At 42.1% G+C, this 13,949-nt stretch overlaps 1 protein-coding gene across 1 annotated transcript in view; it reads left to right on the top strand.

Annotated features, from left to right (window-relative positions):
* Positions 1-13,949, top strand: part of ATF6 (activating transcription factor 6) — a 212,869-nt gene that overhangs the window by 8,676 nt on the left and 190,244 nt on the right. The window contains exons 3-5 of the mRNA XM_032317566.1: positions 5,171-5,247; positions 8,081-8,168; positions 10,088-10,194. Coding sequence (XP_032173457.1) covers positions 5,171-5,247; positions 8,081-8,168; positions 10,088-10,194 — 272 coding nt within the window. The remainder of the gene's footprint in view (positions 1-5,170; positions 5,248-8,080; positions 8,169-10,087; positions 10,195-13,949) is intronic.

Below are 13,949 nucleotides of genomic sequence, written 5' to 3'. Positions count from 1 at the left end.
ATTTCAAGTTACCAAAAAGATTTTGCAGACTTATTATTTTTTTCTTTTTAAATATTTTACTTATTTAAGAGGGAGCAAGAGTGCACATAGGAGTGCAAGTGGGGGTAGGGAGAGAGACAAGCAGACTCCGCACTGAGCTCAGAGCCTGATGTGGGTCTTGACCTCACAACCTGGAGATCACAACCTCAGCTGAAATCAAGAGCTGGACAATTATTTATTTATTTATTTATTTTTAAAGGTTTTATTTATTTATTTGCCAGAGAGAGAGAGTGCACAAGGAGCCAGAGCGGCAGGGAGAGGGAAAAGCAGGCTCCCTCGTGAGCAGGGAGCCCAATGCAGGGCTTGGTTCCAGGACCCTGGGATCATGACCTGTGCTGAAGGCAGACACTTAACCGACTGAGCCATCTAGGTGCCCCACACATATTTTTTATTTAGATGTTTAAATTTTGAACTACTTTCAAAACTAAAGAAAACAGTTGCATACCCTTCACAGAGGTTCCCTGTTAAATTTTATTGCATTTACCTCATTTCTCTTTCATTAGCATGAGAGAGATGTGTTGACCCATTATCTTTAAATACTACAGTATGTATCCCCTCTTGCAAAGCAAGGATACTCCTGTGTTACTACCATGTCCTCCTTCCATTCAGGAAATAAACACTGACATGTTACCATGCACCTCACAGACACCGTTCAGATTTTGTCCTCTTTTTTTTTTTAATTTTTTTTTAATTTTTAGATTATATTTATTTATTTGACAGAGAGAAATCACAAGTAGATGGAGAGACAGGCAGAGAGAGAGAGACGGTGCTCGATGTGGGACCCGATCCCAGGACCCTGAGATCATGACCTGAGCCGAAGGCAGCGGCTTAAACCACTGAGCCACCCAGGCGCACCAGATTTTGTCCTCTGTCTTAATGGCTCTTTTTCCTTTCTTGACGAGAGTCCTACCTGCAAACACACATCACTTTTACTTGTCAGGTCTTAATGTCCTTCAGTCTGGAATGGTTTCTTAGTGTTTTTCTGTCTCTTGTGTCCTTGACAGCCTTAAAGAACACAAGTCTTTTATTCTCTAAGATGACCCTAACCCCAGCTCTATCCGTGGTTGCCTCATGACCAGAATCAGGCCATGCATCCCTGGCAGGAATGCCAGAGAAATCCAACTGTGCTGTTCTCAGTGAATCATTCAGAGGCACACTATGTTGCCCTGTCCCAAGATGAGGTTCATCTTAATCATATCTGCCAGGTTTCACCACTGTAAAGTCACTGTTTCCCCTTTTGTATTTGATTCCTGTATTGGGGGAGGTACTCTGACATCACACCAATGTCCTATTCCTTGTTAGACCTCCACCCACCACCCCCAGCCTCCATTGATAGTTCCCATGTGTATCAACTGCCGCTTTAATGCCAAATGATAATTATCTCTGTCATTCTGTCTGCATTTATTAGTTGACATTGTACTGTAAGAAAGAGCTTTCTCTGTGTATGTGTGTATATATGTATTTATTTCATTATAGACCCACTGACTCCTGTTTGATTCAGTGGGTTAAAATCTGGTACTCCCATTTTATTTCAATGCTTAGGTTTTCCCCAGTTTGACCAGTGGGAGTTCATTCATATCAGCTCTTTTTTTTTTTTTTTAAAGATTTTATTTATTTATTTGACACAGAGAGAGAGAGAGAGAGAGAGAGAGAAATCACAAGTAGGCCGAGAGGCAGGCAGAGAGAGGGTGGGAGCCTGATGTGGGACTCTATCCTAGGACCCTGAGATCATGACCTGAGCTGAAGGCAGAGGCTTAACCCACTGAGCCAACCAGGTGTGCCCCCCCACCCCATATCAGCTCTTTTATTCTTCTGGCATATTCCAATGATTTTCTCAGAATTTCCTTATTTTCTGGCACGAGAAGATTTTCCATTCTTATCTTGCACATTCCCTGCTTCAGCTCTGGAATCAGCCAGTTCTCCAAGGAGCTCTTTAATGGACTTTCATTTAGTAGAGGATGGCAGTTAGTATCCAGGATTAGAGCACACAGTATTTTCACTGCTACTGGGATATCACTGTTCTAGGACCTTTGAGCCCACAGAACTAGGACACATATGTGTTTGTATCTATATACACAAGTATACAGACATCTATGACTCTTCTGTGTACATATATTTGTTAGAAGTGGGCTCATATCAATACTTCCAATGTCAGTCCAACATCTTGGGGTTCTTTTAGGTGCTTTCCTTTCCATGTTGGGCATCCACCCTTTCTTAGACAGGGAGAAACCTGGCTTCAGGTATTTTAGATATATTTGATTTGCTCAATTGACGAGGTGTTTGTCCAGTGTCATTATGCTTTTAAACACTCAGGCTGCCTCTTCCATCTACCGCTTTGTTCTCCTTCCTACTGCGCCATTTCCTTGGGAGCCTGAGCTTGCTGCCACTGACACTGGACAGACCCTCTCTCATACCATCCCATGTTCTTGGCTACCAGGCACATTGCCACAGGTGCTGACACATAGAGCCCCACATCCTCGTGGCCCTGCTTCCTCAGAAGCTGACATCTCAGTGATGGGAAAAATACAGAAGAAAAGGAAAAATGGGAGGGGAAGGAAGAATAGGAAGGAAAGGTAAAAATCCGATTATGGGTATATAGCTTGAAGACAGAACTGATGGGATTTGCTGGTAGTTTGAATATGGAGAGTGAAGAGAAGTAAACAGCGACTCCAACCAGGGTTTTGGCTTGAGCTCCTGGGAGAACTGAAGCATGATTAACTGAGGTGAGGACAGAGCAGTAGAGGGTTTGGTGGGGGTGACCAGGAGCTGAGTTTGGGGTAAGCTAACTCCGAGACCTCCAAGAGGAGGTGTCCAGAGATGTACTCCGTATATATGTGCATCTTGAGGTACAGGCTGGAGATGTGTATTTGGGAATCCTTGGCATATAGATGCTGTTAAAGCCACGAACTCAGCTGAGATCCCTAAAGGAGTAGAGTAGATAGAAAAGTTTATGCTGATCAGTTTCATGCCACGCGATGAGGAGGAGCCAGCAAGGCGGGGTCAGCCAGCGCGGTGGAGGGAAAACCAGGTGAGTGTGGTAATTTGGAAGCCAAGTGAGGCATGTGTTTCAGTTAATATGAAAGGGTCAGCTCTGTCCAGTGCTTCTTGATAGGTCAAGTAAGACCTTGAATCTACCATTGAATTAAGCAACGCAGAGGTCATTGGTGACATTAATAACCGTTTGTGTGTGTGGGAGAGGAGCGTGGTGAAAACAGGCTCCAGAAAGAAAGGGAGAGGAGAAATGAGAGGCAGCAGAGAGAACTCTGCAAGGGTTTCAGCCTCCCTGTGAGGTACACAGTCCCAGTTAACTGCTTAGGTGTTCTTGGCTCTGCGACCAAGGTTTAGGTCATCCTTTTGTGAGAGTTGTATGAATAACCTCTCGTTACTACTACACAGAATTTTTCGCTAGGTAGTATTTTGCTGTAGGTTGGTGAAATGAATCTGTCACTGGCTGAGTGAATGGTGGACTGACTGGTGGCGTAGCTCCTGTATGTGTGACATGAGGAAGTCACCAGAGCAGTGTCAGTGGTGTGACGCTAGGGAGTACAAAGGCAGTCTTAGGTTTGGAAAACTCTCTGAAGTTCTTGAGATTCTAAAAATGTTGGAGGAAGTGGACACATCACAGGTTATATGGTAACCAGCTGCCTTTGGCCTTTTCTGCATCCTGACCATCTCTGCAGAAGTTTCAACCTAGTTTGTTAAGGGATATTTTCTGGGTCCTTAAATTTCTTGGTTTATAATGAGATCTTATCCAGAAATTGGAATTAGTTAGATTTGCTGAAATAAATTTAATGGTTTAGATAAGTGAGTCCTTTATTGTTCAGCTAGAAAGTTGGTTGTACCCCTGACTAAGACTTGGATGGCAAATACTGTCCATGGGCTGCCATATTCCTCTTCTGTAATCACTGCTGATCAACCGTGGTACGTTTTCCCTCCCTTCCTTCCTTCCATTAGTTTCAGAGGTGAGATTTAGTGACTCATCAGTTGCATATAACACCCAGTGCTCATTACATCAGGTGCCCTCCTTAATGCCCATCACCAGTTTATCCCTTCCCCTCACCTACCTCCCCTCCAGCAACCCTCAGTTTGCTTCCTAGAGTTCAGTGTCTCTTATGATTTGCTGTCTCCTCAATTTTCATTTTATTTTATTTTTTCTTCCCTTCCCCTGTGTTCATCTGTTTCTTAAATCCCATGTAGGAGTAAAATTGTATGGTATTTGTTTTTTTCTGACTGACTTATTTTGCTTAGCATAATACCCTCTAGTTCCATTCATGTTGTTGCAACTGGCAAAAGCTCATTTTTTTTTTTAAAGATTTTTATTTATTTATTTGACAGACAGATCACAAGTAGGCATAGAGGCAGGCAGAGAGAGAGGGGGAAGCAGGCTTCCTGCTGAGCAGAGAGCCCGATGTGGGGCTTGATCCCAGGACCCCGGGATTATGACCTGAACCGAAGGCAGAGGCTTTAACCCACTGAGCCACCCAGGCGCCCCACAAAAATCTCATTCTTTTTGATGGCTGTGTAATATTTTATTTTGACACCCCCCCCCCAATCTTCTTTATCCATTCATCTGTTGACAGACATCTGGTCTCTTTCCATAGTTTGGCTATTGTGGACATTGCTGCTATAAACATTGGGGTCCATGTGCCCCCTCTGATTACTATGTTTGTATCTTTTGGGTAAGTACCTAGTCGTGCAGTTGTTGGGTTGTAGGGTAGCTCTAGAGTGTTTGCACCAGTTTGCATTCCCACCAACAGTGTGAGAGGGTTCCCTTTTCTAACCATGGTACATTTTCATGTTGAGCTCAGATGTAGCCTCAGAATTCCTGTTTGTAATGTTCTAGAAAGTCACTATCATTTAGTGCAGTGTGACCTGACATAAAACTTGTTCATTAATCCTTGGTGAAAAGGTTTAGATCACAAGATAAAAATGATGTGGAAAACAATACATGAATTAGAAATAGCTTTGAATTGGTTGTTGTTCACACTGCTAGAGTTTATCAGTAATAGTAATGGCTGATGAGAACCCGTATTGGAGGTGGCATAGGGATACAGTGCTTATTCTTTTGTTGAAACACTGAATTGACAATATCTGTTCTTTTTTTTTTTAATCTCTGCCCTTTTGTACAAAGATTCTGCACTGTTTGCTGAACTTGGCTATTTCACAGACACTGATGACCTGCATCTGGATGTAGCAAAGGAAACTTACGTAAGTATTTAGTAGGGGAGAATTATTGAATGATGTGATATTTAATCTTTAGTCTAATTATTGCAAGATGGTTTCAGGATAACAGGTTTAGGGTAGTGGTTTAAGTTTAAATAACTTAGTATTTAAGTGTGAAATTTAGCAGCCACTTTTTACTCAGTAAATTTAGGATTGCAGAAATTGCATTGGTTTTGGTGGGAGAAGACATGTATTCTGAGTTTACTTTTGGCCTCAGGGTTGGATGACTTTGGACAAATCACTTAACTGCCTACTTTTGGCTTTGTAGGTAGTTTGCTGCATAAGGGAAACGATGATGTTAAAGGGTGTATGTGAGTCATGAATCCAGTCAAGCAGAACTTACCAACTTCCTTTTTAAAAGTTACGTATCCTTAGTATAGAAAGCTCTGAAGTTTAGACGTGTCCTTACTTTTTGCCTGTGAAGGGTTAGAAGTCTGTATAAAAGCTATTATTATAGCGCTTTGAGTCCTCATAATATCTTTCCTTTTTTGTGTTAGTGCATAGTACATTGGCCTATAGAACTCTTTCATTCTGTCATATTCTTGAATGGATGAGGTGCTGTTTCGCTTGGGAAGTAATTTAATTGAACAGAATGATTTTATATGTACATCAGTCAGGTTGGATCTTTGTTTCTTATTTTTTATGCTGAGTACAAAAATATGTAATGCCTGCTTAGTGAGTTTGTCAAATATTTCTCAAAGAACAATTTAGCAGTTGTTTTAATATGCATCTATAGAAGAGACTAAGAATACATGGTATTTTTTTAAATCAGCACATGAAATTTTAATAGCTTTTGTTTACCTTATGAATGTTTGAGAGTGCGATCTATTGATTAAATTGGCTTTTTAAAATTTTTTAAATATTTCATTTATTTGACAGAGAGAAAGAGATAGCAAGAGAGTACGAGCAGGGATGAGAGGGAGAAGCAGGCTCCCCGCTGAGCAGGAAGCCGAGTGAGGGGCTCAATCCTATGACCCCAGGACCATGACCAGAGCCAAAGGCTTACATGTAATTGACTGAGCCCCCCCCCTGCTCCAGATTGGCTTTAAATATTGGGCGGTTGCCTAAGCAACTGATACTCCTTTACAACCTCTACGGCTAAAACTACCAAGTTACCATACAGTAGTTAATTTGAAGGGTTCAGGGAAATATCCTCATTTTGTAACTAACATCCTTACCTTACACAAGGCAGTCAGTCTTTCAGTTCCTTCGTTTTTCTAGTATGAAGTTAAGGGATTGGATTAGATGGTGTCTGAGGGCCCTTTCTAGCTTTAAAATTGTGTCATTCTCTTCCACACGTTAGTAGTTTCCCATGAGAAATCATAGAAGAGCCAGAATATAGAATATAGAAGCATAAATATGTCTCACTTTACATAAAATAGACCTGTTAGGTTTTTCTGACAGATAAAAGCCTTACGCTCTAAAAGGTATTTGACTGTTTTGGCTCAATACTGAGGAAGAAGCTTCCTGGAGTAGGTCATGTCTACTGTTGTGCCTGTTAGAAAGTATTACTAGCACTGAGGAGGCTTCATTTCTTCAGTTAAGAAAGTTTAAGGATATGTTGGGTTGCTGAAGATAAAAGGCCGTTTCATTTCTGATTGTGTAAGGTTCAAGTAAGAGAAAAAAGCAAAGGGGGTTGATTTAAAAAGGGGTTCTTTCATGGGTTCAGTAGTAGTTTTTCTCACGTGAATGTCCACACACTCTCTTTCTACAACTTGTACCAGTATTTACTTAGTTAAGGGCAGTGGGATCAAACTGTTCCCTTCTTTCCTTTTGTTCTCAATAAAAATAAACCACAAAAGAGACATTTTGAAATAATGTTATTTTAGAAATTATCACCAAATGGTTGTTAATAATTAAAAGACTAATCTCTACTTTTGGCCTGAAACTTACTTTCTCTACTGTTGCTGTTTTATTATCTGTTATATTAGGTTAATACTGACCACCTGTGACTTTGTGGTACTGTGTGTATATTGTTTACTTCTCTTCTTGTCTCCATACCCCTGGAGACTTAAGATAATAGCACTGCTTGACCTCAGACTCATGGGTGGCAGTACTTTGTTTATGTATTTGGTATAAGATGACTTCAGATGACCCGGAATATGCTTATATTTAAGTAAAAAAAAAATCATCATCTAAATGAAGAAACTAAGAGTCCCTCTAAGAAGTGTGTTGACTTCTGTTTGAGAAACTTAGTTTTACCTTCTTCTAGGATTATAAAAAAAATTAGAAATTTTATTTTAGGAATTTGAAAGGTACTGTACAGTAGAAAAAGGAGGAAAATTACCCATCCTGTGGATCTCTTCTTTCTTCGATAACCGTGTTAACATTTGGGATAACTGAAGGTTCAGCTAAAGTCTCATCACAGTTCTTGCATGTCTTTTGGCTAAAATCTGTATTTTTCTTGTTGCTGTATAGAGATGATGTTGTAAGTAGGCATTTGCTCTGCCTTGTTTTCATCAGTGGCAATGGGAAGATGTACTCTGCTGCATCTCCCTTATGACAAAGACATATTTTGTGACTCTTGTAAAGGTCGGTTCCCGTGGAAGAAAATGACACCAACTGAATCTTTTAGATGTTGAGTCCGTTACCTCCCTGGTTGTTCCTGCTGTGTTTTATATAAGTGGATTGGCTTATCTTTAGGCCATGCAAGGTGTATTATCAAGATGAACCGATTGACATAGAAAAATTATTTTAACTGAGTTGAATTTCTAATATAGAAATTATATTATTTATGGCAAATTGTGTCTGATAGTTTGATTTCTAGATCTATATATTTTATTCTTCTAATATCCTTTTCCTGATTTGAAACGTACAGGAAAACAATTTTGATAATCTTGATTTTGACTTGGATTTGATGCCTTGGGAAGCAGGCATTTGGGACATCAACAACCAGTTCTGCACAGGTAATGATGTATTTCATTGGTAAAAATCTTAAACAGATCCATTGTATTTTGTAGTTTGGTATTAGTTGAAATTACGTGGGGTAATTGGGCTACTTTGATGGGTTAATAAAAGCCAGGGATAGATACTCTTTTTCTGATGGGGCAGTGCACACCTAAGTTTCCTACCCAAATGGATGGAAAGAATTTCTTAGCTATATGTTAGTCACATAGTGATAAAGAAGTCATATCAGAAATCCTGATTTTGAATTCTGTGTAGTATCTTTATAAGAGGTTAACCTATTTGAGAACCAGACCGAATTTAGGGAATCAAAGAAAACTTGGGATTATCACAATTTAGGAAGATGGCGTAGGGGTCCCTTGCATTTGATATACATACTTCTGTGGAGGGGGCACTCTCTGTCTGATGCTAGTATCTTTAAGGGGCCCTGATGAAGAAGGTTTTGGATGTGCTGAGAGAAGCTGGGATCTGGAGCAAACGGTCACTTGTGGGATGAAGCTGATGGGAGGAGGAAGAAACCCTTTTCTCCCCTCTCTTCGATTTAGTATCCTTCCAGTTTCCTCCATTCATAGGACGTAAAAGGGAGCCAGCTGAGATGTGTCTTAATGTGCATCACAGACTGTAGATAGGCGGTAGACTTAAGAGCTGAGAGACAGTGGGTAAGTCACCAGCACATCCTCCCACCTGGATTGCAGTCCTCCCCACCCACCCATGTCCCAGTCCCCCGTTTTATGCATTTGTGTGTCTTGCTCAATGCATATCTTCCCTTGTAGAATATGGGCTACCCAGGGCCAGTGTTCTGGTTACTATTGTCATGTTACAAACTACTGTAAAACTCAGTGGCTTAAAACAACTACCATTTTATTATGTTTCCAGAATCTGTGAGTCAGGAATTTGGACAGGGTACACCGAGAATGGCTTGGCCCTGCTCTGTGATGGCCAGACCTCAACTGGGAAAGCTTGAGTAGCTTGAAAGTTGGGGCTCGCATTACCTTAAGGTTTCTTCACTCACATATCACTAGCCAGGCCCGAGTGACTTGTGGCTAGCGCTGTCGGCCAGAGCACCTGCACATGGCCTTCCTGTGTGGCTTGGCTTCCTTTCAGCTTGGTGGTCCCGTGGTACTCAGACTTCAGAGGCTCAGATGGAAGCGTTCAGCGCACAGAGTAGAAGCTGCATTGCCTAAGTAACCCAGCCTTGGAATTCACGTAGCATTACTTCCATACTCTGTTGGTTGAACAAGTCTTAAGCCTACCTTGATTCAAACCGAGGAGAAATAGATGCTACTTCTTTTTTTTTTTTTTAGATTATTTTTATTTATTTATTTGACAGAGAGAGATCACAAGGAGGCAGAGAGGCAGGCAGAGAGAGAGGAGGAAGCAGGCTCCCTGTTGAGCAGAGAGCCCGATGCGGGACTCGATCCCAGGACCCTGAGATCATGACCTGAGCCGAAGGCAGCGGCCTAACCCACTGAGCCACCCAGGCGCCCCAAATAGATGCTACTTCTTGATGGGAAAGGGTAAGAGAACCTTATAGATCATGAGGGAGGCTAGCTATTTGGCAGCTAACTTTGGAAAACATTGCCTGGGCTGTGGTTGCTTAATAAAAAATTTTTTTTAAAGATTTCATTTATTTGACACAGAGAGAGAGGTCACAAGTAGGCAGAGAGGCAGAGAGAGATCACAAGTAGGCAGAGAGGCAGGCATGGAGGGGGAAGCAGGCTCCCCGCTGAGCAGAGAGCCAGATGTGGGGCTCCATCCCAGGGCCCTGAGGTTATAACCTGAGCCGAAGGCAGAGGCTTAACCCACTGAGCCACCCAGGCGCCCCAGTATGATTGAATTGTAAGAGTAGTTTGTACCCTCTTCCTTATTTTATTTTGAGTTTATAGTGTCCATTGGGACATTTTTACTTCATGTTTTTCAGTTAAAGATGTTAAGGCAGAACCTCAGCCACCTTCTCCGGCCTCGTCAAGTTGTTCGGTCTCCTCTCCCCAGTCAGTGGACTCTCACTCTTCAAGTCAGCATGTTCCTGTAAGTAGCCAGTCTTCTCCGGTGATGTTGGTCATCACGCTGTCCGGGAAATACGCATATGGTGGAGGCCCTTCCCGTTTGTGAAATGCTACTGTGAGCCTTAGGATCTCATTTCATCCCGAGGAACCCGAGTTTCGAGGAAGGGCCTTGGGAGAGCCCGTAAGTTCTTGGTCTGGTTTTGCTCTCCTTCCCTGGTGTTCTCGCTTTCATCCTGCCTTCACGGTTTCGTTGTTGCAGTGGTTTTTTTGCACTTCGCCAGTATCCTGTATTTTTTCATTTATTGCCTTACCATCTTCTCTCCCTGCTGCCCTCTCTTCTGCCTGTCAGAATATATGTTCTTTGAGGACAGACTCCAAGGTGATCTGATTTGTAACTCCTTGGCCATAGAGCCTAGAATGGATTTCTTAATTCAGGAATGCTTAGTACTACCTTTGAAAAGGCTTTTATAAAAATCTGGTAACTTCTTAAAAGGCCTTCTGTTCTCCATCCACAGAAAAGCTCAGAGGGTGGGAAAAGGTACTTTTCAGGTGCTTTTTTGAATGGGGGAAGGGAAAATTTAAGAAGAAAAATTCAAATTAATATTTTAGTACATTATATCTGCTATAAACAGAGGTACCTTCTTTTCAGATTCAACATGTAGCCAACTATGAAATATGGACAGCTCAGTCCAGTTAATGTCTCTATGATTCACCTTCTCTGCTCCTGCCAGACCATCATCATCTCACTGGGATTAAGTTAGTAGGATTTTACATGGCCTCTCTGCCTCCTGACCACCACCCGCCTTGCCCCCGCCCCCCGCCGTCCCCATCTTTTCTTAGCAAAGAGAAGTCTTCCAGAATTACAAATTTGATCATGTCAGTCTTTTGCTTAAACCTTGTAATGACTTTGCAGCCCTTACAAGGATGAGATTCAAATTCCCGGAGTACTAGACCCTTTGCAGCCTGGCTCCTGCTTCCCTTCCGGGCTCCCTGTCCGTTCCTGCCTTCACCTCCCCTTCTGACCCGGTGCGAGTTCCCACCTCAGAGCTCCGCGCTCTCCACTCACTCAGCACCTGTGCCAGGCACTGTTGAAGGCCTGGCAGTGAGTGAGAGCAGTGAGTTGTAGATTTGACACTTGTAGGTTTTTGTACATGCTCCTCTGCCTGGAATAGCCCTCGTTTTTTTCCTTCCCTTGTGAAACTCCTGTTCATCCTCTTTTAGTCCCGGTTCAGAACACCTTCCTCTGTGAAGCTCTTCTCTGATTGCTACCATTGGAAGTTCTCTGTCTCACAATTTCTCCAAATGATTTAATTTTTTAAAATTTAATTCATCTTGAAGTCAGGAGTATATAACAAGGAATTTTTTTTTAAAAAAGATTTTATTTATTTATTTGACAGAGAGAGAGATCACAAGTAGGCAGAGAGGCAGGCGGGGGGAGGGGGAAGCAGGCTCCCTGCTGAGCAGAGAGCCCGATGTGGGGCTCCATCCCAGGACCCTGAGATCATCACCTGAGCTGAAGGCAGAGGCTTAACCTACTGAGCTACCCAGGTGCCCCTATTCAAAGAATATTTACAGAAGCCTGATTTCTGTCCTTTCCTTCCCATCCATCCGTACGTGAAAGTTAGCATACTCTGTACCTTGGTCTGCACCTTGCTGGTGTAACTTAGTGGTATATCTTGGAGGTAAGACCAGTTTCAGGATCTTTCTCATTCTTCTTCATGGCTGCATGGTGTTCCACTGTGAGGACATATGATGCTTTCTTTAGGGATTTCCTTATTTGATGAATCTTTGTGTTCTCAGTCCTTTTCAGGCTCAAATAATACTGTAGTGAATAAGGTGTTACTTAAGTCACTCCATATTTTTGCCCCGGCGTCTTTGGGCTATAATCGTAGAAATGAGATTGTTGAGTTGACGGTGAATACATTTGTGATTGTGTGGATTGTAGCCCGATTTCCCCCCGCGGGGTCATGCGGCTGTGTGTTCTGACCAGCAGCGCGCGCGGGCCGGTGTTCCCACTGTTCCTGCGCAGCGTGCTTTGTTGTCTCTCTGTTTTACTCGAAGTGTGCTTGAACGGCGTCTCAAATATTTCATATGTATAAGGCCTATTTTATTTATTTTTTAATGAACTGTCCGTTCAAATTTTGGTTCACTTTTCTATTGGATTGTGTTGGTCTTTTTCTCCTCAAATTTTTTAAGTTGTTTTATTACATATTAGGATTATCAGTCCTTAGTTTGTAAAGTAAGTTAACAAGTATTTTTTCTCCAATTCGTCATTTGTCTTGATGCTTTCTGTCTGGTGTTTGTTTTCTCCAGGCATACTTTTTCCCATAGCCAAATTACCAATCTTTTATTGCCTTTTTTGGGGGGTGGTCTTCAGAAGAGGGTTTTCACCACTGAGAGGTTATAGTATTTTTATTTGTGTTTACATCAACTTTTTGTTTGGCATGATCTCAAAGTTAGAGAAATGTTACAAGGACATTACAAATAACTTCTTTTTTAAAAAAGATTTTATTTATTTATTTGACAGACAGAAATCATAAGCAGGCAGAGAAGTAGGCAGAGAGAGAAGCAGGCTCCCTGCTGAGCAGAGAGCCCTGTGCAGGGCTCGATCCCAGGACCCTGGGATCATGACCTGAGCTGAAGGCAGAGGCTTAACCCACTGAGCCACCCAGGCGCCCCACAAATAACTTCTTTTCCCTGAACCATTTGAGAGTAAGTTGCCAACCTGCTTATCATGCCCAAATACTTCACTGTCTACTTCCTATAAGTGTGGATGTGCCTTCTGTGGCCACGGTACCATCACTAACATCAGGAAATGAACGTGGACGCATTACGTTCATCTAGTCCTCAACTCCCACTTAGCTTGTGCCGGTTGTAGCAGAGATCTCCCTTAGACCAGCTACAGAGCCTCGTGTAGGATCCAGCTTCGTGTTTGGTTGGCTTGTCTCTTTCATTTCCTTCAGGTGAAACGATTTTTTTTTCCTCAACTGTCATGACCTTGTCACTTATGGAGATTTAATACTAGTTATTTTGTAGAATGTTCCTCAGTTGGGTTTGTCTGATGTTTTCCTAGGGGTTTGGTTCAGGTTTTGTAGCCACGGCAGGAATATCACCGGGGTGATGCCGCATCTGTCTCATTTACTTTCGATGAGGTGTCACACGATTTCAGTTTGTCATTACTGATGACATTCTCTTTGTTCACTTAATTAAGATAATGTCTGCCAGGCTTCTCCACTGTGAGGTTGTCCTTTCTCGCTTTGCCATAAATAAGTATTTTGTGAGGAAGTACTTTAAAATGATGTTTAAAAAAAAAAGTCCAGTTTCTCCTCAAAGTTTAACTTTATCTGTTTACTTCTTTATATCAGTGTGGACGTCACAGTTTCCTGTTTTATTCAACAGGTTGTAATCCATAACTGTTATTAATCTGATTCTCATGCTGTCCTGGATTTGGCCAGTGCAGCTCCCTTCCCACAGACCTCTGTGTTCTTTTAATATGTCTTCACTGGGCTTTTTGATAGTCAGGCTGACCTGGTTTTGATGTCATCACCCTGTTCTGACTCCGAGCGCTGGAGTGTTCTCCCCAGCCGCATCTCAGCACTCCCTCTACCCGACTCAGGTTGGACTCTGACACTCGGCTAGCCCGGCTCTCCGCATGGATGTTCGTCTTGCTCTGTCGCATCTAGTGGCTTTAGGGTAAAATTACTCAGCAAGGAATATTTTCGTTTGCCTGTTTGTTTATTCATTTGTTATTTATATTCCACAAATGAGTGAAATCCT

Source organism: Mustela erminea, chromosome 17 (genome assembly GCF_009829155.1).
Source record: "Mustela erminea isolate mMusErm1 chromosome 17, mMusErm1.Pri, whole genome shotgun sequence".
NCBI classification, from domain to species: Eukaryota; Metazoa; Chordata; class Mammalia; order Carnivora; family Mustelidae; genus Mustela; species Mustela erminea.
Note: the sequence above shows the minus strand (reverse complement) of the source record. Positions and strands in the feature narration are given on the sequence as shown.